The sequence below is a fragment of the Scyliorhinus torazame genome, chromosome 19, assembly GCF_047496885.1.
Source record: "Scyliorhinus torazame isolate Kashiwa2021f chromosome 19, sScyTor2.1, whole genome shotgun sequence".
NCBI lineage: Eukaryota > Metazoa > Chordata > Chondrichthyes > Carcharhiniformes > Scyliorhinidae > Scyliorhinus > Scyliorhinus torazame.
In genome coordinates, this window is record NC_092725.1 from 45,798,284 (window position 1) to 45,826,134 (window position 27,851).

Below are 27,851 nucleotides of genomic sequence, written 5' to 3' on the forward strand. Positions count from 1 at the left end.
AAGGGAGGATGGGCGCCGTTGTGCGACCCGCAGACGCCGCCATTTTGGGTCCCGACCACCACGAGGGGAGGAGGGGCGCCGCCATCTTGGACCGCCCCTGACCTGTACGACGCATGGGGCGGCCATTTTGTCCACCCCGCCGCCATCCTGTGACCCCCCCAGCCACGTGCGATGTATGGGGGCGGCCATTTTGTCCACCCCCGACGCCATCTTGGACGGCAACAACGGACCCCCACCCCACTACTACAACCACGGTTCGCTTCGGTTACGCTCGATCAGGCTCGGCCCCGGACACTCCAGACGACGACGACAACGGTCCTAATTAACGGCCACGAGACGCCATGCCTAGTCGACTCCGGGAGCACGGAAAGCTTTATACACCCCAACACGGTAAGACGCTGTTCCTTGACCACCTATCCCAGCGCACAAAAGATTTGCCTAGCTGCAGGATCCCACTCCGTACAGATCCAGGGATTCTGCATAGTTACCCTAACGGTGCAGGGGAGGGAGTTCAAAAACTACAAACTTAACGTCCTTCCCCAACTCTGTGCCCCCACCTTGCTGGGATTAGATTTCCAATGTAATCTACAGAGCCTTACGTTTAAATTCGGCGGCCCCATACCCTCACTCACTATCTGCAGCCTCGCTACCCTCAAGGTGCAACCCCCGTCCTTGTTTGCGAACCTCACCCCGGATTGCAAACCCGTCACCACTAGGAGCAGACGGTACAGCGCCCAGGACCGGACCTTCATTCGGTCCGAAGTCCAGCGGCTACTAAAGGAGGGCATAATCCAGGCCAGCAATAGTCCCTGGAGAGCGCAGGTGGTAGTAGTGAAGACAGGGGAGAAACAAAGGATGGTCATTGACTATAGCCAGACCATCAACAGGTACACACAACTAGACGCGTACCCTCTCCCCCGCATATCCGACATGGTCAATCGGATTGCCCAGTATAAAGTCTTCTCCACCGTGGACCTCAAATCCGCCGACCATCAGCTCCCCATCCGCCCAAGTGACCGCAAGTACACAGCCTTCGAGGCAGACGGGCGATTATACCATTTCCTACGGGTCCCTTTTGGCGTCATAAACGGGGTCTCGGTCTTCCAACGGGAGATGGACCGGATGGTTGACCAACATGGGTTACGGGCCACGTTCCCGTATCTCGACAATGTAACCATCTGCGGCCACGACCAGCAGGACCACGACGCCAACCTCCAAAAATTCCTCCAGACCGCCAAAGCCTTGAACCTCACGTACAACGAGGACAAGTGCGTTTTTAGCACCGACCGGCTAGCCATTCTGGGCTACATAGTACGCAATGGGATAATAGGCCCCGACCCCGAACGTATGCGCGCACTCATGGAATTTCCCCTCCCGCACTGCCCAAAAGCCCTGAAACGCTGCCTGGGGTTCTTTTCGTACTACGCCCAGTGGGTCCCCCAGTACGCAGACAAGGCCCGCCCCCTAATACAGACCACGACCTTCCCTCTGTCGACAGAGGCTTGCCAGGCCTTCAGCAACATCAAAGCGGACATCGCAAAGGCCACGATGTGCGCCATCGACGAGTCCCTCCCCTTCCAGGTCGAGAGCGACGCCTCCGGCGTAGCTCTAGCGGCCACCCTTAACCAAGCGGGCAGACCCGTGGCCTTTTTCTCCCGAACCCTCCACGCCTCAGAAATCCGCCACTCCTCAGTGGAAAAGGAAGCCCAAGCCATAGTGGAAGCTGTGCGACATTGGAGGCATTACCTGGCCGGCAGGAGATTCACTCTCCTCACTGACCAACGGTCGGTAGCTTTCATGTTCGATAATGCACAGCGGGGCAAAATTAAAAATGACAAGATCTTAAGGTGGAGGATCGAGCTCTCCACCTTCAACTATGAGATCTTGTACCGGCCCGGAAAGCTGAACGAGCCGTCCGATGCCCTATCCCGCGGCACATGTGCCAACGCACAAATTGACCGCCTCCAAACCCTCCACGAGGACCGCTGCCACCCGGGGGTCACTCGGTTTTACCACTTCATCAAGTCCCGCAATCTCCCATACTCTTTAGAAGAGGTCCGTACAGTCACAAGGGACTGCCACATCTGCGCGGAATGCAAGCCGCATTTTTTCAGGCCAGATGGAGCGCACCTGATTAAGGCTTCCCGCCCCTTTGAACGCCTCAGTCTCGATTTCAAAGGGCCCCTCCCCTCCACCGACCGCAACGCATATTTTCTTAATGTAGTGGACGAATACTCCCGCTTCCCTTTTGCCATTCCCTGCTCCGACATGACCGCGGCCACAGTCATTAAAGCCCTGAACAGCATCTTCACACTGTTCGGTTACCCCGCATACGTCCACAGCGACAGGGGGTCCTCTTTCATGAGTGACGAGCTGCGCCAGTTCCTGCTCAGCAAGGGCATAGCCTCAAGCAGGACGACCAGCTACAACCCCCGGGGGAACGGGCAAGTAGAAAGGGAGAACGGCACGGTCTGGAAGGCCGTCCTACTGGCCCTACGGTCCAGGGATCTCCCAGTTTCACGGTGGCAGGAGGTCCTCCCGGACGCTCTCCATTCCATCCGGTCGTTATTATGTACAAGCACTAATCAAACGCCTCACGAGCATCTCCTTGTCTTCCCTAGGAGGTCCTCCTCTGGAACGTCGCTGCCGACCTGGCTGGCGGCCCCAGGACCCATCCTGCTCCGAAAGCATATGCGGGCACATAAGGCGGACCCGTTGGTCGAAAGGGTTCACCTCCTCCACGCAAACCCCCAGTACGCCTACGTGGAGTACCCCGACGGCCAACAGGACACGGTCTCCCTGCGGGATCTGGCGCCCGCCGGCACCACGCACACCCCCCCGACACCATCAACCCAACCGCCCCCCTTCCTGCCACTGCCGCACCCCGCGACCGCCCCCTTCCCAGGAGGATCAGTCCCCCTCCCCTTTGCACCGACAGCTGAAACCGTGCGGCTCCCGGAGGCGACAACGCTGGTACAAGCACCACCACCACCGCCGGGGCGATCGACACGACCGCCCGACCGACTCGTGACGTCAATGTAAAACAAAGATGGACTGTTCAAAGAACATTTTTTTTTTTTTCCTATACCCTCTGTAAATAGTTGCAACAGGACGAAACTGTCCAATACTGTACTACCATGTGAATGTTCTATCCTCCCAGGACCAGCCCTGTAAACCCTTACCACCATACGAAGCATCACCCCGCCGGGTTCATTTTTGACAAGGGGTGAATGTGGTAGTATGTATTGGGGGTCATGTGGGACTGGAAGCCCTCATGTCATTGGCTGACAGATCCCGGGTCCTGGTTGGCCGTTGACCTCAAGCTCCGCCCTGAAGGCGGAGTATAAGAAGCCGGTGTCTTCCCCCGCAGGACAGTTTACTATCGAGCTGCTGGGGAACAGACACGCTTAATAAAGCCTCATCGACTTCACTATATTCGTCTCATGGAGTCTTTGTGCGCTACACTTACTAATCAGACCAGTTACATTTTCCTCCAAATTATTTATATATACTGCAAACAGCAAAGGTCCCAGCACTGATCCCTGCGGAACACCATTAGTCACAGCCCTCCAATTAGAAAAGCACCCTTCCATTGCTACTCTCCGCCTTCTATGACCTAGCCAGTTCTGTATCCATCTTGCCAGCTCACCCCTGATCCTGTGTGACTTCACCTTTAGTACCAGTCTACCATGAGGGACCTTGCCAAAGGCCTTGTCCATATAGCCAACATCCACTGCCCTACCTGCATCAATCATCTTTGTGACCTCTTCAAAAAACTCTATCAAGTTAGTGAGACACGACCTCCCCTTCACAAAACCATGCTGCATCTCACTAATACGTACATTTGCTTCCAAATGGGAGTAGATCCTGTTTCGAAGAATTCTCTCCAGTATTTCACTACCACTGACGTAAGGTTCACCGGCCTGTAGTTCCCTGGATTATCCTTGCTACCCTTCTTAAACAAAGGAACAACATTGGCTAATATCCAGTCCTCCGGGACATCACCTGCAGACAGTGAGGATCCAAAGATTTCTGTCAAGGCCTCAGCAATTTCCTCTCTAGCCTCCTTCAGTATGCTGGGGTACATCCCATCAGGCCCTGGGGACTTATCTACCTTAATTTTTTTCAAGACGCACAACACCTCGTCTTGGGCGTCTTGGGCCCCAACACCGGGGGGGTGGGGGTGGGGGTGGGGGGGGGGGGGGGGGACGGGGACATAGTCAGGTATACACTCTTGTGTGTCACCCGGGGGCAGGGGAACATAGATAGATACACACTCCTGTGCGTCACCCGGGGGGGGAAACATAAACAGACACACACTCGTGTGTCACCTGGAGGGAACATAGACAGATACACACTCCTGTGTGTCACCCAGGGGGGCGGGGGGGGCAGGGGAACAAAGACAGATACACACTCCTGTGTGTCACCCAGGGGGGCGGGGGGGGGGGGGGGGCAGTGGAACATAGACAGATACACACTCCTGTGTGTCACCCAGGGGGGCGGGGGGGGGGGGGGGCGGGGCAGGGGAACATAGAAAGATACACACTCCTGTGTTACATCTCGGGTTCCGAATCACTTTTAATCATTCTTAAAAATCCAGTCAAAGCCTTTCTTATTTGTGACAATACAAGGTCACTTTCAGATAAACGTATCCACAGAAACAATGTGGAGCCTGACTATTACAAGGCATGCATTAACTTGTCCACCGCCGACAGAACGGCTCACATACTCCCATCGCCCTGGGAATAAATGCACACACAACAGAGAAGCTAAAGTTACAGAAGATACATGGAGAGGGGGAGCGAGGGAGGGCTGTCTGACAGGAAAGGCCCCAGCCAATGCTTGGCCCACCAGACTCAGTAGCATAGAATCCCTACAATGCAGGATGCCATTCAGCCCATCGAGTCTGCACCGACCCTCCGAAAGACACTACACATTTGACCTTGAACCATCAGTCATCGATAAATAAAGTAGCTTGTCAGCCTTGTGAACCTGGCTGTGTTGACTTACAATAAGCCAAGCTCAAATTTCAACTATTTCCTTAATCACACGGGCTGTAAACAGCCAGACACAATGTGGGAAACATTTTTTAAAAGCTTCATCCGAGGCAGGAGTGAAAGGTCATAGTGCCGAGGATCTTCGCGCTTCCTCACACCTCTTTGGGGTGGAGGTGATGGGTGGACGGTACAGGACAACAGGCATGAGCAACTAATGCTTTCAACCTTCGATGTCTCGATCTTACGGGATGTGGGTGTCGCTGGTCAGGCCAGCATTTATTGCCCATCACTAGTTTCCCTTCTGAAGGTGGTGGGTGAGCTGTCTTGTTGAACCGCTGCAGTCCCGGAGGTGCAGGTGCACCCACAGTGCTGTTAAGGAGGAAGTTTGACCCAGCGACAGTGAAGGGACAGCGATATATTTCCAAGTCAGGGTGGTGAGTGACTTGGAGGGGAACCTCCAGGTGGTGGGGTTCCCATGTATTTACTGCCCTTGTCCCTCGAGATAGTAGTGGTCATGAGTTTGGAAGGTGCCGTCTGAGGAACCTTGGTGAGTTACTGCAGTGCATCTTGTAGATGGTACACACGGCTGCCACCGTTCATCGGTGGTGGAGGGTTTGAATATTTGTGGAAGAGGGCGTAATCAAGTGGGGCAGTGGTTGGATCCTTTCTTATAGATGGTCATTGTCTGGCACTTGTGTGCCGCGTATGTAACATGCGTGGAGCGAATGTAACCATTCGCCAGAATCGCCCAAGACTGCTCTTGCCAAGTTCCATTCTCATCTAACTAATCATAACCAGAGAATCACCACCAATGGTATTGACAGTCAGAGAGATCTAGGAGTACATGTCCACAGGTCACTGAAAGGGGCAACACAGGTGGAGAAGGCAGTCAAGAAGGCATACGGCATGCTTGCCTTCATTGGCCGGGGCATTGAGTATAAGAATTGGCAAGTCACGTTGCAGCTGTTTAGAACCTTAGTTAGGCCACACTTGGAGTATAGTGTTCAATTCTGGTCGCCACACTACCAGAAGGATGTGGAGGCTTTAGAGAGGGTGCAGAAGAGATTTACCAGGATGTTGCCTGGTATGGAGGGCATTAGCTATGAGGAGAGGTTGAATAAACTCGGTTTGTTCTCACTGGAACGAAGGAGGTTGAGGGGCGACCTGATAGAGGTCTACAAAAGTATGAGGGGCATAGACAGAGTGGATAGTCAGAGATTTTTTCCCAGGGTAGAGGGGTCAATTACTAGTGGGCATAGGTTTAACGTGCAAGGGGCAAGGTATAGAGGAGATGTACGAGGCAAGTTTACACAGAGGGTAGTGGGTGCCTGGAAGTCGCTACCGGAGGAGGTGGTGGAAGCAGGGACAATAGTGATGTTTAAGGGGCATCTTGACAAATACATGAATAGCATGGGAATAGAGGGATATGGAACCCGGAAGTGTAGAAAATTTTAGTTTAGACGTACAGCATGGTCGGCGCAGGCTTAGAGGGCCGAAGGGCCTGTTCCTGTGCTATACTTTTCTTTGTTCTTTGGTTTCTCTTCCTGCTCCCGTACTGTTACCTCTGATGTCTGAGAGAATCGATCCCCTCCTTTACAGAATCTACGCCTTGGTGCCATCATCTGAAATCACTCAGCTCTACCCCACCACTCCTGCACTATGGCTAAATTATCAAACTGCTTGCCGAGTACTGGATGACTAGAAATGCTCTCCTATTAAATTTTGGGAAGGCTGAAGCCTTGAATTTTGAAATCCCGAACCAGCCTCCGTTCCATTGCTACCGACTGGGGTGGCACGGTGGCACAGGAGTTAGCACTGTTGCCTCACAGACCCAGGGACCCATGTTCAATTCCGGCCTCGGGTCACTGTCTGTGCGGAGTCTGCACGTTCTCCCCGTGTGTGCGTGGGTTTCCTCCGGGTGCTCCGGTTTCGTCCCACAGTCCAAAGATGTGCAGGCTAGGTGGATTGGCCAATGATAAATTGCCCCTCAATGTCCATGGATGTGCAAGTTAGGTTATGAGATTACGGGGATAGGACAGGATGGACACTAGTAAATGGGCAGAGTGTTCATTCGTAGTGTCGTGCAGACTAGATGGGACAAATGGTCTGCTTCGGCACAGTAGGGATTCTGTGATTCCATCCCTCTCCTTGGCAACTGATTTGGGCAGAACCAGTTTACAACCTTTATGTCACATTCAATCCCAAAATGGGATTTCAGCCACACATCTGCATCATTTATCAGATCCCCATTTCGACCTCTGTAAACATCACCCAATTCCACGCCAGTCTCAGCTCATCTACTGCTGAAACCTTCACCCACTCCCCTCATTGACTCCAAGACTCGAGTATTCCAACACATTCCCGGCTAGTTTACCGTATTCTAACCTGAGGTCATTCAGAAGTCTACACTCCATGTGCTTCTTTGCACCGAGTCCTGTTCACCCATCAGCCTGGTGCTCGTTGATTTACATTTGCTCATGGTTAAGCTTATGTCTGGATTTACAAATTCTCAACCTTGCTTTCAAAACCATTGTGGCCTCGCCCCTCCCAGCTCTGTAATTGCCTCCAATCCCACAATCCCTACGAGATATCTGCCTTCCTCCAATTCTGGCCTCAGGATTTCAGCTCGACCATTCCTTTGCTGTCTGAGTCCTCAGCTCTGGAGTTCCCCTCTTAAACCTCTTCACCCCTCTCTCTCAGTCTCGCTTTCTCTCTTCCTTTAGGAGGCTCTTTCAAATCTGCATCTCTGACTAAGTCTCCGTTTACCTGTCCTAATATCTCCTTTGTGGCTCAGTGTTAATTGTTGTTTGAGAACGCTGGGACAGTTTATGCTTAACAACACCAAAAGCCTGTGCATCGACTCACTTTATCCAGGATATACTTGTTCAGGTAAGGCATATAGCCGTGGCTGGAAACAGGTCCGTCATTGTCATCGCGGAAATGGTCCTCCAGGGCTGAGGGGTCATGGGGGATGTTCAACACTGTGTACAGGTTGTGCGACAGCACCTGGAAAAGACACGGCATTTCAATGGCGTCCTGTCAGTGGGACCAAACAGCACATCACAAACCCAATTCTCCTCTCACAGCACAGGCAGTCCCACTGTCTGCTCCCAAACAGCCTCTGATCCAGCTCATTACACCAGCCCGTCCACTCTCTCTAGCTATGAGCTCAGTGGTGGGCAAGCTGCGACCCGGGGGCCACAGGTGCCCCATCGGGACTGAGCGTGGCCCACAAGACATTTTGTTGATCGTTGCCTAGGTGCAGCATTGCCACATTCTTCCGATTTACACCCATATCATTTTTTTTCCTATCGGTATGACTGCAGTGCTGTGCATGTAAAGCAAGTGAGGTGTGTGCAGATTAATCACAACACTGACTGTGAGAGCCATGCGCTCTCTTGGTGTCCAAAGGGTAAATATTTATTACCATTGAAGTTGATGATGGTGATAGTTCCATTAATATATAAATGATTAAGCATTTTCTATAACTCATTGTGAAATATTCAGCGTGTATTAAATGTATTTAATCTTATTCATAGGGTCATGGTTGGGGAACAAGCCTGATTTCAATCTCGCGGCCCACTGAGATGAGGAGGGTCACTCATGCGGCCATTCACTAGCCTCGGTTGCCCATCATTGTTCTAGCTGCATACTCCCAGCAGCCTTCCACTCCTCAGTGTCTCCAGCTCATCACTCCCCACCCTCCAGCTCCTTCATTTCCACTCTTTACAGATCATTACTCATCACTCTCACCCTGACTCTCAGACGCCAGCCCTCCAGCTCAGTCTTGCAGTCTCGCCAACACATTACTCCGTACTCTCTGATTCATCACACCTCATCGTTCCAGCTTAATACACCCAGTGAGTTGTTTAATTGTCCGCCACCTTTCACAATTGGATGTGGCAGGGCTGCAGAGCTCAGATCTGATCTGTTGGCTGTGGGATTGCTTGCTGCTTCCACTGTTTAGCATGCCTGCTGTATTGTAGCTGCATCAGGGTTGACACCTCATTTTTTTTGGTATGCCTGGTACTCCTCCTGGCATGCCCTCCTTCACTCCTCATTGAACCAGCGTTGATCCCCTGGCTTGATCCCCTGGTAATTAGAGAGTGGGGGCTATGCCGGGTCATGACGATGCAGATTGTGATTGAGTACAATTCTGCTGCTGCCGATGACCCTCAGCGCCTCATGGATGCCCAGTCTTGAGTTGCTAGAACTGCTCAAAGTCTATTCCATTTAGCACAGTGGGAGTACCACACAACATAGTGGAGGGTATCCTCAATGTGAAGATGGGACATTGGACAGGATTCGCCGGTCCCCCAGTTGAGTGTTTCTCAGCAACGTGCCGTACACTGGCAGCGAGATTCCCTCTTCCCGCTGCTTGTCAATGGGATTTGCCACATCGCTGGGTAACCCATGGACAGGGCTGCGCTGCTAGCGGGAAAAGAGAATCCCAAAGGCTGTAGAGTTCCGGCATTGTCTCTGCAAAACTGTGCAGTGATCACTCTTACCGATACTGTCCTGGGCAGATGTAAGTGGTACAGAGGAGCTTTACCAGGATGTTACTAGGGATGCGGGACTTCAGATCTGAGGAGAGGTTGGAAAAGTTTGCATTGTTCTGTTTGGAACAGGAAAGATTGTGAGGTGACCTTTTTATTTAAATTCTTGCAAGGAATAAGGGTTGGCCAGACCAGGTAAGGATGGCAGATTTCCTTCACATTAGTGAACCAAGTGGATTTTTACAACAATCGATAATGGTTTTAACCTAATGGAAGATTTTGAGATGCTGGGAGGTTTGGATAGAATAGAGATAGAAAAACTATTCCCATGGCAAATGGGTCAATAATCAAAGGTTAGGAATTTGAAATCACTAGCAAAACTCTGGTTGGGAAATGAGGAAAAATGTTTTCACTCAGACAGTTGTCGGGATCAGGAACCCTCAACCTCTCCTTACAAAAGGTGGGACTGTGGGACGAAGCAGGGGTCCTCTTTCAAAGAGTCCGAACTGGCATGATGGGCCAACTGGCGTCCTTAGATGATTAGGCAGCACGGTAGCACAGTGGTTAGCACTGTTGCTTCACAGCTCCAGGGTCCCAGGTTCGATTCCCCACTGGGTCACTGTCTGTGCGGAGTCTGTACGTTCTCCCTGTGATTGCGTGGGTTTTCTCCGGGTGCTCCGGTTTCCTCCCACAAGTCCCGAAAGACGTGCTGTTAGGTAATTTGGACATTCTGGATTCTCCCTCTGTGTAACCGAACAGGCGCCGGAATGTGGCGACTAGGGGCTTTTCACAGTAACCTCATTGCAGTGTTAATGTAGGCCTACTTGTGACAATAAAGATTATTATTATTGTTAATACTCCTCAATCTGTCTATTATGCTCTCTTCAGCTTGTTAGTGCACATAGTCTCCAGTTCCCTGGGTTATTTATGTTAATTCCTCAGGACATCCCATTAATTTTGGCCAATTATTTTGTCTTCTGGGGATTTTTTTTCCATCTCGCCATTTTGGACAGTCATGGATCTATCTCACCCCTGGTAAATGAGAGAGTTATTAATGGGTGAGGCTCTGGGATTCAATGTAGGACACAGTTCTGCTGTCAGAGTGTGTGCACGGGCACAGGTGGCAGGAGACGGTAGTTTAGGGAGTTGGAGGAGATTGTAACAATCAAAACTGTAGCAGAAAAAAGTTTACTATTATACTTGAACTATAATAAAAACAAGTTACTTCACCACAGCAATCTCCAACAATGTTCAAGATGTTTCATAGAATTTACAGTGCCGAAGGAGGCCATTTAGCCCATCAAGTCTGCACCGGCTCTTGGAAAGAGCGCCCTATCCAAGGTCAACATCTCCACCCTATCCCCACCCAACACGAAGGGCAATATTGGACACTAAGGGCAATTTATCATGGCCAATCCACCTAACCTGCACATCTTTGGACTATGGGAGGAAACCGGAGCACCCGGAGGAAACCCACGCACACACGGGGAGAACGTGCAGACTCCGCACAGACAGTGACCCAAGCCGGAATCGAACCTGGGACCCTGGAGCTGTGAAGCAATTGTGCTATCCACAATGCTACCGTGCTGTTAACGGTGTCCTGCTTTCCCTCTGATGTAGAATTGAACCATAGACTTGCCACCGTGCAGAAGGAGGCCATTCGGCTCATCGAGTCTGCACTGACCCTCTGAAAGAGCACCCTAGCTAGGCCCAGTCTCTCCACCTCTCCCTGTAACCCCATAAACCTCATCTAACCTGTACATTTTTGGGCATTAAGGGACACCCTAGCACGGCCAATCCACCTAACCTGCAAATCTTTCAACTGTGGGAGGAAACCGGAGGAAATCCACCCAGACAGGGGGAGAACGTGCAAACTCCACACAGACAGTCGCACAAGGCCAGAATTGAACCCGGGGTCCCTGGCGCTGTGAGGCAGCAGTGTTAACCCAGGGTGACTAGTGACTAGTTCTTGGCTGGCTCTGCCCCTCTAATTTGCTTCTCCAGTAATTTGCCCCCCTTTCCCCTCTGATGGATGGTGCCATCCGCTTTCAGGAGCCATTTATTGGGCAGAAGAGAATTAATCTCTCTCAACTCCTGTGTGGAAATAAAGCATGAAAATCATCAACTCTCGCTCCAGAGGGCAGAGGTTTCAAATCTCAACGGAATCTCCGACAGTGCAGCACTCCCCCGAGTATGGGGTGGGGAGGGGGTAGCCTAAATCTGGGCTCAAATCTCAGGAGTGGGGCTTGCACCCAGAATCTCGGAGAGGTCAACTGGGGCGCGGGTGACAATGCCAGTGTTGGAGCCCAAAGCTGAGTTGTTGAACACACTGGGAGTTCTGTGCTGCGCATTCTGCACGGTGCCGAGTGCAGACACACTCCTCCAGACACATTGCACTATCTCCCCTCTCTCTGAATTATCTTCATATTTACCTTGAGCTGGGACTTTGACACTTTCCCACTCTTCTCCAGATCCAGGGCGGTGAACGCGTACCAGATGGACTTAAGGAGCTCGTTTTTCAAATCCATGGCGATCCCAGCAGGGAATACAATGTATCAGGCAGAAAATCCAATCGGGAATATTCAACCAGCCAAGAGCCAGACTGCAAACTGGTCCATTCGCTGCTGTTCTGGGTGGGGGGAGATGTTCAGAACCCTCTCTCCCACCCACACAACTAAATCCCTGCTTCTGATCACAAAACCCGCTCCAGCGGTTCTGTTCTGTACTGCTCGCTCTCTCTCTCTCTCTCGCTGTGCGTGTCTTTCTCCCGCCCGAACTTCCGCTCTCATTGCCGAAATCTCCCTCTGGCTTTCTGCGGAAGGGTGAAGCCACCAGTGGCCGAGCAGCTGCCTGAGTTTGTCCTCTGGCCCGCAGCGTGCTCGGGTCACACAGGGGCCGGTCACCGCCCTCTCTAAACCCACCACAAACAATTCTCATTAGAACCAGAGAGAGAGAACGTTTCCTCTCAGAATAGAAAGCTGATTTTATCCAGGGCTTAGTAACCGCGTGACAGGGTCATCTTTCTGTGTATAGTGTAAAAGAGACTGACCGCCATGGTCAAGGACACTGACTGGTGTGTGGATAAGCACACTGACTAGTATGATGACACATAGACTCTCACATACTCAACCATACACCACAGATGTACACACAGAAATATGCAAACATACTGAAAGGGAGAAGATCTGTATACTTTTATAATATTTATATAGATATGCCCATTGCTATTTCTAAATTTAAAAAATGAATAAATGGCTCAGCCTACAGCTGCCTATGACCCCCCCCCCCAAAAAAAAATACAGATGTACACAAACATACATAAATATATACTCTCTAATATAAAATCTGATTTGGAACTTGCTGCCTATGAGGTTGATAAACTTGCTGAACTGCATAGCTCAGTCTACTATTTAACATCTGACTGCAGGAGCTCTGGCCAGGTTGGACACCTGGCTCCATCTAGCCTGCTTCTCATGGAAGATCTGTACCATCATCTAAAAGACTGATTCATTTCTGCATGGCCATCTCATCATGTGAAGCGAATTATCCAGCATCAGTTTTCAACCCATCGACCTCTGTGAAGGAATGTCTCATTGGACTTTGATTCTGGTCTCTGGAACTCAGATGAACCAATATTTATTTTCTCTGTGGTCTCTGTATTGAAAAACTTTCTTTTCTCTATCCTTCACTATACTCTGAGTGTGGAGGTGACGTTGCGACCCTTCTTTTGTGTTTTCAGTGTCTGCAAATAAATTAACCCTTTGAGTTCACCCAATCTCAGGTTTGCTGTGGAGTCATTAATAGAAAATAGTTCACATAAAAACCAAGGTATCGTAATAATCTTTATTAGTGTCACAAGTAGGCTTACATTAACACTGCAATGAAGTTACTGTGAAAATCCTTGGGAAACACTGCTTATAAAGAGAGAAATAAATCAAAACACTTTTCTGTCTATAGATGGGTGGTGAGAGGAAAAACTAATGCCACTTAAATTAATCCCCCTCCAGTCCATAACAGTACACACACATATACATACACACAGATGTACACACAAACATGTTCGCACATGCAGAAATACAGACGTACACAAACGTACACAAATATATACTCTCTATTTATATATATATATATAATATATATAAAAAATGATTTGGAACTTGCTGCCTATGAGGTTGGTAGGTGCAAAGATAATCAATGATTTCAAAAAGCAAATAATGGGCACTTAAAGGGTTGTCGAATTAGAGCAGAGGAGCGGGACAGACTGGAGTACTCCATAGAGAGCCAGTATAGGAGTGATGGGCTGAATAGCCCCCTTCTGTTTCCTGAGTGACTTAAACACACAGATGTAGATGCTCATACATATTCAAAGCCACAGATATATTCAGATACACACAGCACAGACAACAAATGCAAGGTAACTATATAGTATTCTATTGGCATCTCTTTAGTAGGGATTAATTAATGGCCACACCCCTAAACCTTTCTTGCCCATTTCTATCTCCATAGATACAAATTTCAGGTGTCAAGTTTCCAATGCTGCAACATTTCTTTTATTATCAGTGTTGATCTGTAGTACTCATTATAAACAAGTTTCCAAGAGACACCTGCTGTCTCCGATCAGCATTACAAGAGAATGTGTAATAAAGGCAGGTTAAAAATACTTTACATTTGTGAAGTGCTTGTGTTGGGAGTCACAAAATTCCCCGAGGACAACTTCCATCGGCTCTCTGTGAACAACAGTGAACTGTTCACTTCCTCTCCTCGAGATTTTGGGATCCAAGTGTTAACTGTCCTCTGCTGCTTTGAGCTTTGTCCACGAGAGTGGGCTGAGTATGATGACATGCTATTCAACCTGGGAAGGCGTTACAGCAGCGACAATCTCACCTTCAACTTGCATTTCCAGTGGGAATCACTGGATAGCAGCAGGAGCCCTCGATGATGATGGCATTTCACTCTCCAGCCAAGGTGAAGGAGACAGAGGGTAGAGATTTGGACAGGGATGGGGGAGGTTCTTAAACTTGATGGGATGTGAGGATAACATTGTCAGGGATCTGTACCAGGGTTGCAAACTTACATATGTATAAATGACTAAGATTGAAGGAACAATGAGCCCTGCAGCTAGGTTTTCTCTTGACAGTAAGTTAGGTGACGCATGAAACTCTGTAGAGAGTTGTCTCAGATTATTTCTAAAATAGTGAGAAGTTAACAAATGCAGAAGCTGTTAAAACTCATTGAGTTTATAAATGACCTGGAGGAGGGTGTAGAAGAATGAGTGAGTAAATTTGCAGATGACACTAAAGTCGGTGGAGTTGTGGACAGTGCGGAAGGATGTTACAAGTTACAGAGAGACATAGATAAGCTGCAGCGCTGGGCTGAGAGGTGGCAAATGGAGTTTAATACAGAAAAGTGTGAGGTGATTCATTTTGGAAGGAATAACGGGAAGACAGAGTACTGGGCTAATGGTAAGATTTTTGGCAGTGTGGATGAGCAGAGAGATCTCGGTGTCCATGTACATAGATCCCTGAAAGGTGCCACCCAGGTTGAGAGGGTTGTTAAGAAGGCGTACGGTGTGTTAGCTTTTATTGGTAGAGGGATTGAGTTTCGGTGCCATGAGGTCACGTTGCAGCTGTGCAAAACTCTGGTGCGGCCGCATTTGGAGTATTGCGTGCAATTCTGGTCGCCGCATTATAGGAAGGATGTGGAAGCATTGGAAAGGGTGCAGAGGAGATTTACCAGAATGTTGCCTGGTATGGAGGGAAGATCTTATGAGGGAAGGCTGAGGGACCTGAGGCTGTTTTCTTTAGAGAGAAGAAGGTTAAGAGGTGACTTCATTGAGGCATACAAGATGATCAGAGGATTAGATAGGGTGGACAGTGAGAGCCTTTTTCCTCGGATGGTGATGTCTAGCACGAGGGGACATAGCTTTAAATTGAGGAGAGATAGATATAGGACAGAGGTCCGAGGTAGGTTCTTTACTCAGAGAGTAGTAAGGGCGTGGAATGCCCTGCCTGCAACAGTAGTGGACTCGCCAACATTAAGGGCATTTAAATGGTCATTGGATAAACATTTGGATGATAAGGGAATAGTGTAGATGAGCTTTAGAGTAGTTTCACAGGTCGGCGCAACATCGAGGGCTGAAGGGCCTGTACTGCGCTGTAGTGTTCTATGTTCTAAAGGAAGAATTTGGAGCCAGTCATTCTTTCCAATTTCAGTTCTCTTCCCGCACCAAGTTACATCTGATTCCATAGCTAGTTTCCCAGAACAGGTTGCTAGCCTGTCGCCGAGGGGCTTATAGCACTCCACATCAAACGTGGCTGACCAGGAGTCTCTCCCACTCTTACCGCACCTTCCTTGGCCATCAAGTCCTGGGATGGGTGTTGAACCTAGATCTTCTGGTTCAGAGGCAGAGACACTAACCACTGGGCCACAAGACCCCTCAGTCATTCATTAACATAGGTTTATTCTGAGAACAGACTCCCTTTTTGTCCCCAACACAGGCAGAAACTGTTATTTATTAATGCAGACTTAAGAATAAAGACCGAGCCTTTTCCCCAATTAGTTGTAGTTGATTTCACTTACAACCAGGATTGCAATGTGAAGGGAGGAGGTGATAACATTTTCTTCTTCAGTCCTCTGCCCAAAAGCAGGTCCAACTCACAACACTGTGATCCCAAGTGGGTTAAGGAGTCAGATCCAGAATCCACCCTAGTCTGCATGGGGATTGAACCCTGTGCTGTTTGCACCAATTTGATCTTCATCAGCCATCCTGTCAACTTGAGCCAACTACCCCTTCCCTTCCCCCCCCCGGCAAGAAATCTAGTTTTTTAAAAAAATAATCTTTGTCACAAGTAGGCTTACATTAACACTGCAATGAAGTTACTGTGAAAAGCCCCGAGTCGCCACATTCCAGCGCCTGTTTGGGTACCTGGAGGGAGAATTCAGAATGTCCAATTCACCTAACAGCACATCTTTCGGGCCTTGTGGGAGGAAACCGGAGCACCCGGAGGAAACCCACACAGACACAGGGAGAGCGTGCTCTTTCGCACAGACAGTGACCCAAGCTGGGAATCGAACCTGGGACCCTGGCGTCGCTTATTGTCACAAGCAGGCTTCAATGAAATTACTGTGAAAATCCCCTAGTCGCCACATTCCGGCGCCTGTTCGGGGAGGCCGGTACAGGAATTGAACCCGCGCTGCTGCTGCCTTATTCTGCGTTACAAGCTAGCTGTTTAGCCCACTGTGCTAAACCAGTCTGGAGCTATGGATAGTGATGGAGAGGCTCCAACTCTTTTTCCATCCCATGGCTGACAGGAATCTCTCCCACTCTTACTGCCTGCCATTGGCGTGTGTTGGAAGGATTTATAGATTGGCCTCAACCTAGCCACATTAGGGATGCACCTCCCTGATCCAAGTGTAGAAACATTAAAGGCTAATTAAATGTTCATCTTTATCTCAATGGACTAGAACACTAGTTCTAGGACTAGTTCAAGTTATTTTACAATTCTCTACACCTTTGTTTCGACTCCAGTTAGAATACTGCATTCAGTCCTGGGTGGGTATATTGGCCTGGGACAGGGTCCAGCACAGATAAAAGGGGTCAATTATGAGGCCAGGTTGCATACACTCAGTTGATGGTTGCGACCCCAACAGTGGTCCTGGGATCAGGACAGTACAATTTCCCATGACCTCCCCGGAATAGGAACTTCCCCTTTAAGGAGGCCGGGCTAACCGGCCTAACACAAAAAGCCCCATGTGAATAAAAACCTTAGCCTAGGTGCAGGTCAGGGAAAGCAATCCTTAGGAGGGTGGAGGAGAACTGGAATAGTATTGAAATAAACCTTGTTTGTAAATTTCAACTATTGTCTGTGCATTCTATATATCATGGATTCATCCTCTGAGTAATACATTTTGGAAGGTCTAATGCAGGTAGGGAATATACCGTGAATGGTCGAACCCTCAAGAGTATTGAAAGTCAGAAAGATCTAGGTGTACAGGTCCACAGGTCGCTGAAAGGGGCAACACAGGTGGAGAAGGTAGTCAAGAAGGCATACGGCATGCTTGCCTTCATTGGCCGGGGCATTGAGTATAAGAATTGGCAAGTCATGTTGCAGCTGTATAGAACCTTAGTTAGGCCACACTTGGAGTATAGTGTTCAATTCTGGTCGCCACACTACCAGAAGCTTGTGGAGGCTTTAGAGAGGGTGCAGAAGAGATTTACCAGGATGTTGCCTGGTATGGAGGGCATTAGCTATGAGGAGCGGTTGAATAAACTCGGTTTGTTCTCACTGGAACAACGGAGGTTGAGGGGTGACCTGATCGAGGGATACAAAATTATGAGGGGCATAGACAGAGTGGATAGTCAGAGGCTATTTCCCAGGGTAGAGGGGCCAATTACTAGGGGGCATAGGTTTAAGGTGAGAGGGGCAAGGTTTAGAGTAGATGTACAAGGCAAGTTTTTTACACAGAGGGTAGTGGGTGCCTGGAACTCGCTGCCGGAGGAGGTGGTGGAAGCAGGGACGATAGGGACATTTAAGGGGCATCTTGACAAATACATGAATAGGATGGGAATAGAGGGATACGGACCCAGGAAGTGTAGAAGATTGTAGTTTAGTCGGGCAGCATGGTCGGCACAGGCTTGGAGGGCCGAAGGGCCTGTTCCCGTGCTGTACATTTCTTTGTTCTTTGGTGTTCTTTGTTCTTTGAGGGCCTGGGGCCTGTTGTACAACCCAAAGCAAAGACACTTTGCCTTGACCATAGGTGTAACTAGCAATGCTACAGGAAGTTTGAAACTTGCATTGTGAATGACAGGCAAACAAAAATTGCAGGGAGAACATGAATCTCCAAACCCGTCTCATAAACACATCAGTTATGCTTTTGAATGTGAAATATTATTTAGAGCAGCACAGTGGCACTGCTGCCTCACAGCACCAGAGACTCCGGTTTAGTTCCGGCCTCCGGTCACTGTCTGTGCGGAGTCTCCACGTGTCTGCGTGGGTTTCCTCCGGGTGCTCCGGTCTCCTCCCACAGTCCAAAGATGTGCAGGTTAGGGGGTTTGGCCATGATCAATGCTTGTGGTTACAGCGATAGGGAGAGCATGTGGGCCTAAGGAGGGTGATCATTTAGAGGGTCCCTGCGGACTTGATGGGCCGAATGGCCTCCTTCTGCACTGGAGGGATTAAGATAGAGCTCATTATTATTGGACACACGTGGATGTGATTTCCCACCAACCAGGGGCCGGATATTAACAGGTGAAACTGACACATTTCGCCACCAAGCGGGAAGTTTCCAATAAGGGTTGGTTACAAAAGAGGTGAAATGGGGAGAGTTAGGGAGTTACATTCAAGAGAGGGCGAGGAGGGGCGAGAGAGAGAGAGAGAGAGAGAGAGAGAAGGGGCGAGAGAGAGAGAGAGAGAGAGAGAAGGGGCGAGAGAGAGAGAGAGAGAGAGAAGGGGCGAGAGAGCGAGAGAAGGGGCGAGAGAGCGAGAAGGGGCGAGAGAGAGATAGATATATAACTGGTCAGAGAGCGCCCGAGAGGAAAAGGGGGAACTTGTGACATTGGAACGGGAAAAGACATTGGTGAAATTCCAATGTAATATTTTTTCGAGAAAGCAGGAACTCCAACTCCTTTCCACCCAAATCCTCCTGAGCATCTTTCCTGCTGAATATTGGGCAGAGAGTGGGGCTCCCCACTGCCCATCCTCTGCAGGACTGGGAGATGAGTCGGTTCGCTCTCCGTGCCATTGCCCAGAAGCTGCAATTCTCCAGCGGGGAGGAGGAGGACCAGGAGGAGCTCCACTTCTCCGACTACCTTCGAGTCCAGGAGGAAGCCGCCGTGTCGTCGGCTTCCAGGCAGGAATGCGCCTCCCCCTTCAGCCGCTTCCCAGTCGGGGCCGAGTTGGCTCCACTGTCCGGGGAGAGGAGGCCAGCCCGAAGCCCCCGGAGAGTCCGCCTGCCCGGGCGCAGCGAGTCCCCCCTCGACTGCATGAACTGGAGGAAGCTGCGGCTCTGCGACACCCCTTACACTCCAAAGGTGGGTCCCGGAGACATTTCTCCCTTCACCACCCCCCTGACACCCCCCCCCCCCTTCACCACCCCCCTGACACCCCCCCCCCTTCACCACCCCCCTGACACCCCCCCCCTTCACCACCCCCCTGACACCCCCCCCCTTCACCACCCCCCTGACACCCCACCCCTTCACCACCCCCCTGACACCCCCCCCCTTCACCACCCCCCTGACACCCCCCCCTTCACCACCCCCCTGACACCCCCCCCTTCACCACTCTCCCTGACCCCCCCTTCACCACTCTCCCTGACCCCCCCCTTCACCACCCCCTGACACCCCCCCCCTTCACCACCCCCTGACACCCCCCCCCTTCACCACTCTCCCTGACCCCCCCTTCACCACTCTCCCTGACCCCCCCTTCACCACCCCCCCTGACACCCCCCCCTTCACCACCCCCTTGACCCCCCCTTCACCACTCTCCCTGACCCCCCCCTTCACCACCCCCTTGACCCCCCCCTTCACCACTCTCCCTGACCCCCCCCCCTTCACCACTCTCCCTGACCCCCCCCCCTTCACCACTCTCCCTGACCCCCCCCCCTTCACCACTCTCCCTGACCCCCCCACCCCCTTACCACTCTCCCTGACCCCACCCCCCTTCGCCGCCGCTCCCCCTGGTCCCTCCCCCTTCGCCGCCGCTCCCCCTGGTCCCTCCCCCTTCGCCGCCGCTCCCCCTGGTCCCTCCCCCTTCGCCGCCGCTCCCCCTGGTCCCTCCCCCTTCGCCGCCGCTCCCCCTGGTCCCTCCCCCTTCGCCGCCGCTCCCCCTGGTCCCTCCCCCTTCGCCGCCGCTCCCCCTGGTCCCTCCCCCTTCGCCGCCGCTCCCCCTGGTCCCTCCCCCTTCGCCGCCGCTCCCCCTGGTCCCTCCCCCTTCGCCGCCGCTCCCCCTGGTCCCTCCCCCTTCGCCGCCGCTCCCCCTGGTCCCTCCCCCTTCGCCGCCGCTCCCCCTGGTCCCTCCCCCTTCGCCGCCGCTCCCCCTGGTCCCTCCCCCTTCGCCGCCGCTCCCCCTGGTCCCTCCCCCTTCGCCGCCGCTCCCCCTGGTCCCTCCCCCTTCGCCGCCGCTCCCCCTGGTCCCTCCCCCTTCGCCGCCGCTCCCCCTGGTCCCTCCCCCTTCGCCGCCGCTCCCCCTGGTCCCTCCCCCTTCGCCGCCGCTCCCCCTGGTCCCTCCCCCTTCGCCGCCGCTCCCCCTGGTCCCTCCCCCTTCGCCGCCGCTCCCCCTGGTCCCTCCCCCTTCGCCGCCGCTCCCCCTGGTCCCTCCCCCTTCGCCGCCGCTCCCCCTGGTCCCTCCCCCTTCGCCGCCGCTCCCCCTGGTCCCTCCCCCTTCGCCGCCGCTCCCCCTGGTCCCTCCCCCTTCGCCGCCGCTCCCCCTGGTCCCTCCCCCTTCGCCGCCGCTCCCCCTGGTCCCTCCCCCTTCGCCGCCGCTCCCCCTGGTCCCTCCCCCTTCGCCGCCGCTCCCCCTGGTCCCTCCCCCTTCGCCGCCGCTCCCCCTGGTCCCTCCCCCTTCGCCGCCGCTCCCCCTGGTCCCTCCCCCTTCGCCGCCGCTCCCCCTGGTCCCTCCCCCTTCGCCGCCGCTCCCCCTGGTCCCTCCCCCTTCGCCGCCGCTCCCCCTGGTCCCTCCCCCTTCGCCGCCGCTCCCCCTGGTCCCTCCCCCTTCGCCGCCGCTCCCCCTGGTCCCTCCCCCTTCGCCGCCGCTCCCCCTGGTCCCTCCCCCTTCGCCGCCGCTCCCCCTGGTCCCTCCCCCTTCGCCGCCGCTCCCCCTGGTCCCTCCCCCTTCGCCGCCGCTCCCCCTGGTCCCTCCCCCTTCGCCGCCGCTCCCCCTGGTCCCTCCCCCTTCGCCGCCGCTCCCCCTGGTCCCTCCCCCTTCGCCGCCGCTCCCCCTGGTCCCTCCCCCTTCGCCGCCGCTCCCCCTGGTCCCTCCCCCTTCGCCGCCGCTCCCCCTGGTCCCTCCCCCTTCGCCGCCGCTCCCCCTGGTCCCTCCCCCTTCGCCGCCGCTCCCCCTGGTCCCTCCCCCTTCGCCGCCGCTCCCCCTGGTCCCTCCCCCTTCGCCGCCGCTCCCCCTGGTCCCTCCCCCTTCGCCGCCGCTCCCCCTGGTCCCTCCCCCTTCGCCGCCGCTCCCCCTGGTCCCTCCCCCTTCGCCGCCGCTCCCCCTGGTCCCTCCCCCTTCGCCGCCGCTCCCCCTGGTCCCTCCCCCTTCGCCGCCGCTCCCCCTGGTCCCTCCCCCTTCGCCGCCGCTCCCCCTGGTCCCTCCCCCTTCGCCGCCGCTCCCCCTGGTCCCTCCCCCTTCGCCGCCGCTCCCCCTGGTCCCTCCCCCTTCGCCGCCGCTCCCCCTGGTCCCTCCCCCTTCGCCGCCGCTCCCCCTGGTCCCTCCCCCTTCGCCGCCGCTCCCCCTGGTCCCTCCCCCTTCGCCGCCGCTCCCCCTGGTCCCTCCCCCTTCGCCGCCGCTCCCCCTGGTCCCTCCCCCTTCGCCGCCGCTCCCCCTGGTCCCTCCCCCTTCGCCGCCGCTCCCCCTGGTCCCTCCCCCTTCGCCGCCGCTCCCCCTGGTCCCTCCCCCTTCGCCGCCGCTCCCCCTGGTCCCTCCCCCTTCGCCGCCGCTCCCCCTGGTCCCTCCCCCTTCGCCGCCGCTCCCCCTGGTCCCTCCCCCTTCGCCGCCGCTCCCCCTGGTCCCTCCCCCTTCGCCGCCGCTCCCCCTGGTCCCTCCCCCTTCGCCGCCGCTCCCCCTGGTCCCTCCCCCTTCGCCGCCGCTCCCCCTGGTCCCTCCCCCTTCGCCGCCGCTCCCCCTGGTCCCTCCCCCTTCGCCGCCGCTCCCCCTGGTCCCTCCCCCTTCGCCGCCGCTCCCCCTGGTCCCTCCCCCTTCGCCGCCGCTCCCCCTGGTCCCTCCCCCTTCGCCGCCGCTCCCCCTGGTCCCTCCCCCTTCGCCGCCGCTCCCCCTGGTCCCTCCCCCTTCGCCGCCGCTCCCCCTGGTCCCTCCCCCTTCGCCGCCGCTCCCCCTGGTCCCTCCCCCTTCGCCGCCGCTCCCCCTGGTCCCTCCCCCTTCGCCGCCGCTCCCCCTGGTCCCTCCCCCTTCGCCGCCGCTCCCCCTGGTCCCTCCCCCTTCGCCGCCGCTCCCCCTGGTCCCTCCCCCTTCGCCGCCGCTCCCCCTGGTCCCTCCCCCTTCGCCGCCGCTCCCCCTGGTCCCTCCCCCTTCGCCGCCGCTCCCCCTGGTCCCTCCCCCTTCGCCGCCGCTCCCCCTGGTCCCTCCCCCTTCGCCGCCGCTCCCCCTGGTCCCTCCCCCTTCGCCGCCGCTCCCCCTGGTCCCTCCCCCTTCGCCGCCGCTCCCCCTGGTCCCTCCCCCTTCGCCGCCGCTCCCCCTGGTCCCTCCCCCTTCGCCGCCGCTCCCCCTGGTCCCTCCCCCTTCGCCGCCGCTCCCCCTGGTCCCTCCCCCTTCGCCGCCGCTCCCCCTGGTCCCTCCCCCTTCGCCGCCGCTCCCCCTGGTCCCTCCCCCTTCGCCGCCGCTCCCCCTGGTCCCTCCCCCTTCGCCGCCGCTCCCCCTGGTCCCTCCCCCTTCGCCGCCGCTCCCCCTGGTCCCTCCCCCTTCGCCGCCGCTCCCCCTGGTCCCTCCCCCTTCGCCGCCGCTCCCCCTGGTCCCTCCCCCTTCGCCGCCGCTCCCCCTGGTCCCTCCCCCTTCGCCGCCGCTCCCCCTGGTCCCTCCCCCTTCGCCGCCGCTCCCCCTGGTCCCTCCCCCTTCGCCGCCGCTCCCCCTGGTCCCTCCCCCTTCGCCGCCGCTCCCCCTGGTCCCTCCCCCTTCGCCGCCGCTCCCCCTGGTCCCTCCCCCTTCGCCGCCGCTCCCCCTGGTCCCTCCCCCTTCGCCGCCGCTCCCCCTGGTCCCTCCCCCTTCGCCGCCGCTCCCCCTGGTCCCTCCCCCTTCGCCGCCGCTCCCCCTGGTCCCTCCCCCTTCGCCGCCGCTCCCCCTGGTCCCTCCCCCTTCGCCGCCGCTCCCCCTGGTCCCTCCCCCTTCGCCGCCGCTCCCCCTGGTCCCTCCCCCTTCGCCGCCGCTCCCCCTGGTCCCTCCCCCTTCGCCGCCGCTCCCCCTGGTCCCTCCCCCTTCGCCGCCGCTCCCCCTGGTCCCTCCCCCTTCGCCGCCGCTCCCCCTGGTCCCTCCCCCTTCGCCGCCGCTCCCCCTGGTCCCTCCCCCTTCGCCGCCGCTCCCCCTGGTCCCTCCCCCTTCGCCGCCGCTCCCCCTGGTCCCTCCCCCTTCGCCGCCGCTCCCCCTGGTCCCTCCCCCTTCGCCGCCGCTCCCCCTGGTCCCTCCCCCTTCGCCGCCGCTCCCCCTGGTCCCTCCCCCTTCGCCGCCGCTCCCCCTGGTCCCTCCCCCTTCGCCGCCGCTCCCCCTGGCCCCTGCCCCTCCCCCTTCGCCGCCGCTCCCCCTGGCCCCTGCCCCTCCCCCTTCGCCGCCGCTCCCCCTGGCCCCTGCCCCTCCCCCTTCGCCGCCGCTCCCCCTGGCCCCTGCCCCTCCCCCTTCGCCGCCGCTCCCCCTGGCCCCTGCCCCTCCCCCTTCGCCGCCGCTCCCCCTGGCCCCTGCCCCTCCCCCTTCGCCGCCGCTCCCCCTGGCCCCTGCCCCTCCCCCTTCGCCGCCGCTCCCCCTGGCCCCTGCCCCTCCCCCTTCGCCGCCGCTCCCCCTGGCCCCTGCCCCTCCCCCTTCGCCGCCGCTCCCCCTGGCCCCTGCCCCTCCCCCTTCGCCGCCGCTCCCCCTGGCCCCTGCCCCTCCCCCTTCGCCGCCGCTCCCCCTGGCCCCTGCCCCTCCCCCTTCGCCGCCGCTCCCCCTGGCCCCTGCCCCTCCCCCTTCGCCGCCGCTCCCCCTGGCCCCTGCCCCTCCCCCTTCGCCGCCGCTCCCCCTGGCCCCTGCCCCTCCCCCTTCGCCGCCGCTCCCCCTGGCCCCTGCCCCTCCCCCTTCGCCGCCGCTCCCCCTGGCCCCTGCCCCTCCCCCTTCGCCGCCGCTCCCCCTGGCCCCTGCCCCTCCCCCTTCGCCGCCGCTCCCCCTGGCCCCTGCCCCTCCCCCTTCGCCGCCGCTCCCCCTGGCCCCTGCCCCTCCCCCTTCGCCGCCGCTCCCCCTGGCCCCTGCCCCTCCCCCTTCGCCGCCGCTCCCCCTGGCCCCTGCCTCTCGAGCCTTTTAACCTTTTTCTCACTCTTGGACTTTGCCCAAATTCCAAACGTACTGCTCTGGGTGAATACCCCTTCCCTTAAATAACCATATACGTGTCTCAACATCCCACTTGGGCAAAAGGGTCTGCAAGGGTTGAAATCAAACAACTCCCAATTCCCCAGACACCCAGTTCGCAGAATTTCCTTTCTGAACAGATCTTGGAAGTCAAATCATAAAAGAGTTTCTTCTGTTTTCCCCAAACCCTCACTTCCAACCAAATTGACCTTTGGCCTTCACAAAAGGTGTGACAATGGTGGTCTCATTTTAGTAGAAGTCCAGTAAGGAGTCTTGCAACACCAGGTTGAAGTCCAACAGGTTTGTTTCGAATCACTTGCTTTTGGAGCTGAGCTCCTTCCTCCGGTGAATCTGATGAAGGAGCTGCGCTCCGAAAGCTAGTGATTCGAAACAAACCTGTTAGACTTTAACCTGGTGTTCTAAGACTTCTTACTGTGCCCTGCCCACCCCAGTCCAACGCCGGCATCTCCACACTTGGTGCAAGTAACAAAGAACCTGGGCCTCCTGCTCCACACCACCCTGGCAGACCATGAGTTCAGGTAGAAGACTAACTTCCTACCATTGCTCCTCTCCCTTGAATCCAAAGGAGTTACACTCTGTTTTTATTTTCAGAGTCTCTTCTCCAAGGCTGGCCAGTTCTCCACTGCCACCAAGGGCCCGGTTTCCAGGATTCGTAGGCCTCTGGGGCTTTCAGCTGGGCCTGAGTGTTTCCGGGTTCCATCAGTGAATGTAAACCCCTTCACCCCAACTCTGTACCACGAGCTGGGCCTCACCAGTGGTGCGAAGAGTGGGAAAACTGGCAAGAGGAAAAAAAGGATTGGAGAAAGGGGCAGGTAAACGTGGTTGAAGTTGCTGGGTGTAATCGATTGGTGATGCCTTCATCTGAGCTGAGATTGTGAATGAGTGAATGGTCAAATCTATTGTCCTCTGTACCGAATGACTCTTCATTTAGCTTGATTATTTTGTGTCGTGGTGTGAACACCATGTAAAACTGCAGGATTGTGCCTGAAATTTGACATTTATGTAGTGTGTAAAGCCCTGTTGCAATACCAGGAGCCCAATTTATTTGGGGAAACCAGATGGGAACCCAACAATTGTTCGGTTTGTAAGCTGAGGAAAGGATACTTCATTCCAGGAGTGATTCTGCTGATGTTTTATACTAAAACAAACAGGATTAACCCCTTTAGCATCAGGATAAAAACAGCTTTTCAATTAACAGTCGAGCAGTTCTGTCTTTGAGCTTACTTTTCCATCTAATTAAAATTTCAATTAAGTAAATCCACACACTGGTCAAATGCCACTTCTTAATAAAGTTAACACTCAGTGGCTTGCAGAGTCATTCACAAAGTTCTTGGGAGAGAAGCTTTCAGGAAGTCCGAGCAGAACTCCCAAAACGAGCAGAACTCCCAAAAAGAAACTAAAAGCAGACTCACCATTTCGGATGACGTCTCAGCCTGCCTAGACCCTTTAATCACAGGTTTTGCAACATCTAATCGGGATACAGAAGCAACATCTAATGGGGATACAGAAGGACGTGGCCAGGCTAGGAGAGTGGGCAAAGAAGTGTCAAATGGAATACAATGTGGAAGTGTGAGGTTATGCACTTTGGAAGGAGGAATGGAGTCATAGACTATTTTCTAAATGGGGAGATGTTTGGAAATCAGAAGCACTAAGGAACTGGGAGTCCTTGTTCACGATTCTCTTAATGTTAACGTGCAGGTTCAGTTGGCAGTTAGGAAGGCAAATACAACTTTAGCCTTCATGTCGAGGGGGCTAGAAAACCAGACCGGGGATGTTCTTCTGAGGCTGTATAAGGCTCTGGTCAGACCCCATTTGGAGTATTGTGAGCTGTTTTGGGCCCCGTATCTAAAGAAGGATGTGCTGACCTTTTGAAAGGCTCCAGGGGCGGTTCACAAGAATGATCCCTGGAATGAACAGCTTGTCGATTTGAGGAATGGTGTAGGTTTGTACTCCGTTGAAGTTTAGGAGGATGAGTGGGGATCTTATTGAAACTTCAGGATAGAGTGGATGTGGAGAGGATGTTTCCACTTGTAGGAAAAACTAGAACCAGAGGACACAATCTCAGTCTAAAGAAATGATCCTTTAAAACAGAGATGAGGAGGAATTTCTTCAGCCAGAGGGTGGTGAATCTGTGGAACTCTTTGCCACAGAAGGCTGTGGAGGCTAAATCACTGAATGTCTTTAAGACAGAGATAGATAGGTTCTTGATTAATAAGGTGTTCGGGAGCAGGGAGGCCAATTATCCCTTTTAGTACCCCAAAAGTGTTTAAATGGAGATTGATCAAGAGCTGAGGTTTTTGTATAATAAATGTTGCTAACCTGTCAACAATGTGCGTTGTAAATGAGCAGCTGTGATTAGCTGGGGAAAGGTTAAGGCATTATTCTTCAGTATATGTAAGAACTGGTTTACCACCTGTGCAGAAATTTCTCCTCTGTCCTAAATGACCAGTCCATTATCCTGAATCTTCCCCAGCTCGGGAATACAACATCTCCGAGCATGTAGGCCTAATTTACTCAGTGCCTCTTATCTTAACACTTCATCCATCTAGTGAGCCTTCAATGTAAGTGTATCCTTCCTTTAAATAGAGAATACAATAGTGCACAGTACTCCAGATGTTGCCTCATGAAAGCTCTGCACTTGTAGCAAGACCTCTTTATTCCTATACTCCAGAATCCTTGCACTAAAGGCCAGAATACCCTTCCCAATTGCTTGCTAACTTTGCACTGAAAACAAGAGTTTCACACCTTTTAAACAATATTCTGCTTTTCTATTTTCACAACTGCATCAAGTTCCCCATATGATACTCAGTCTGTCACATTGTTACCCATGAACTTGACCGGTCTTATTTCCTTGCAGCTTGCATTTCCACCTGGCTTTCTGTTGTCTGCAAAGTTGGATACTCCATCTGTCTCTTCATGCGAGTCATTATTAAAAGTTGTAAATACCTGAGGCCCCAGCACTGGCCCTTGTGACACTCCACTCATTGTAGCCTGCTACCTTTGTCCTGTTTATTCCGACTGTTCACTTCCGTCAGTTAACTAACCCTCTATCCATGCTAATATATCACCCCAACTCTGCTTTTGTG

At 54.7% G+C, this 27,851-nt stretch overlaps 2 protein-coding genes across 7 annotated transcripts in view; one reads left to right on the top strand and one right to left on the bottom strand.

Moving 5' to 3' along the window:
• LOC140396111 (differentially expressed in FDCP 6 homolog) overlaps nt 1–12,317 on the bottom strand; it is a 176,986-nt gene extending 164,669 nt beyond the window's left edge. Inside the window, exons 1-2 of one of the 3 annotated variants that reach the window (XM_072484228.1) lie at nt 11,926–12,315; nt 7,863–8,003 (exon numbers count right to left, since the gene is read on the bottom strand). In XM_072484228.1, the coding sequence (XP_072340329.1) occupies nt 7,863–8,003; nt 11,926–12,021 (237 nt within the window). In that variant the 5' untranslated portion in view covers nt 12,022–12,315. Of the gene's footprint in view, nt 1–7,862; nt 8,004–11,925 lie in introns of all 3 variants that reach the window. The other 2 variants (XM_072484230.1, XM_072484229.1) reach the window with 2 other exon arrangements.
• Nucleotides 12,318–19,003: 6,686 nt separating this feature from the next.
• The window catches only part of LOC140396114 (wee1-like protein kinase 2), a 68,738-nt gene continuing 59,890 nt past the window's right edge, over nt 19,004–27,851 (top strand). For 2 of the 4 annotated variants that reach the window (XM_072484236.1, XM_072484237.1), the window contains exons 1-2: nt 19,005–19,523; nt 25,357–25,577. In XM_072484236.1, the coding sequence (XP_072340337.1) occupies nt 19,209–19,523; nt 25,357–25,577 (536 nt within the window). In that variant the 5' untranslated portion in view covers nt 19,005–19,208. Of the gene's footprint in view, nt 19,524–25,356; nt 25,578–27,851 lie in introns of all 4 variants that reach the window. The other 2 variants (XM_072484238.1, XM_072484235.1) reach the window with 2 other exon arrangements.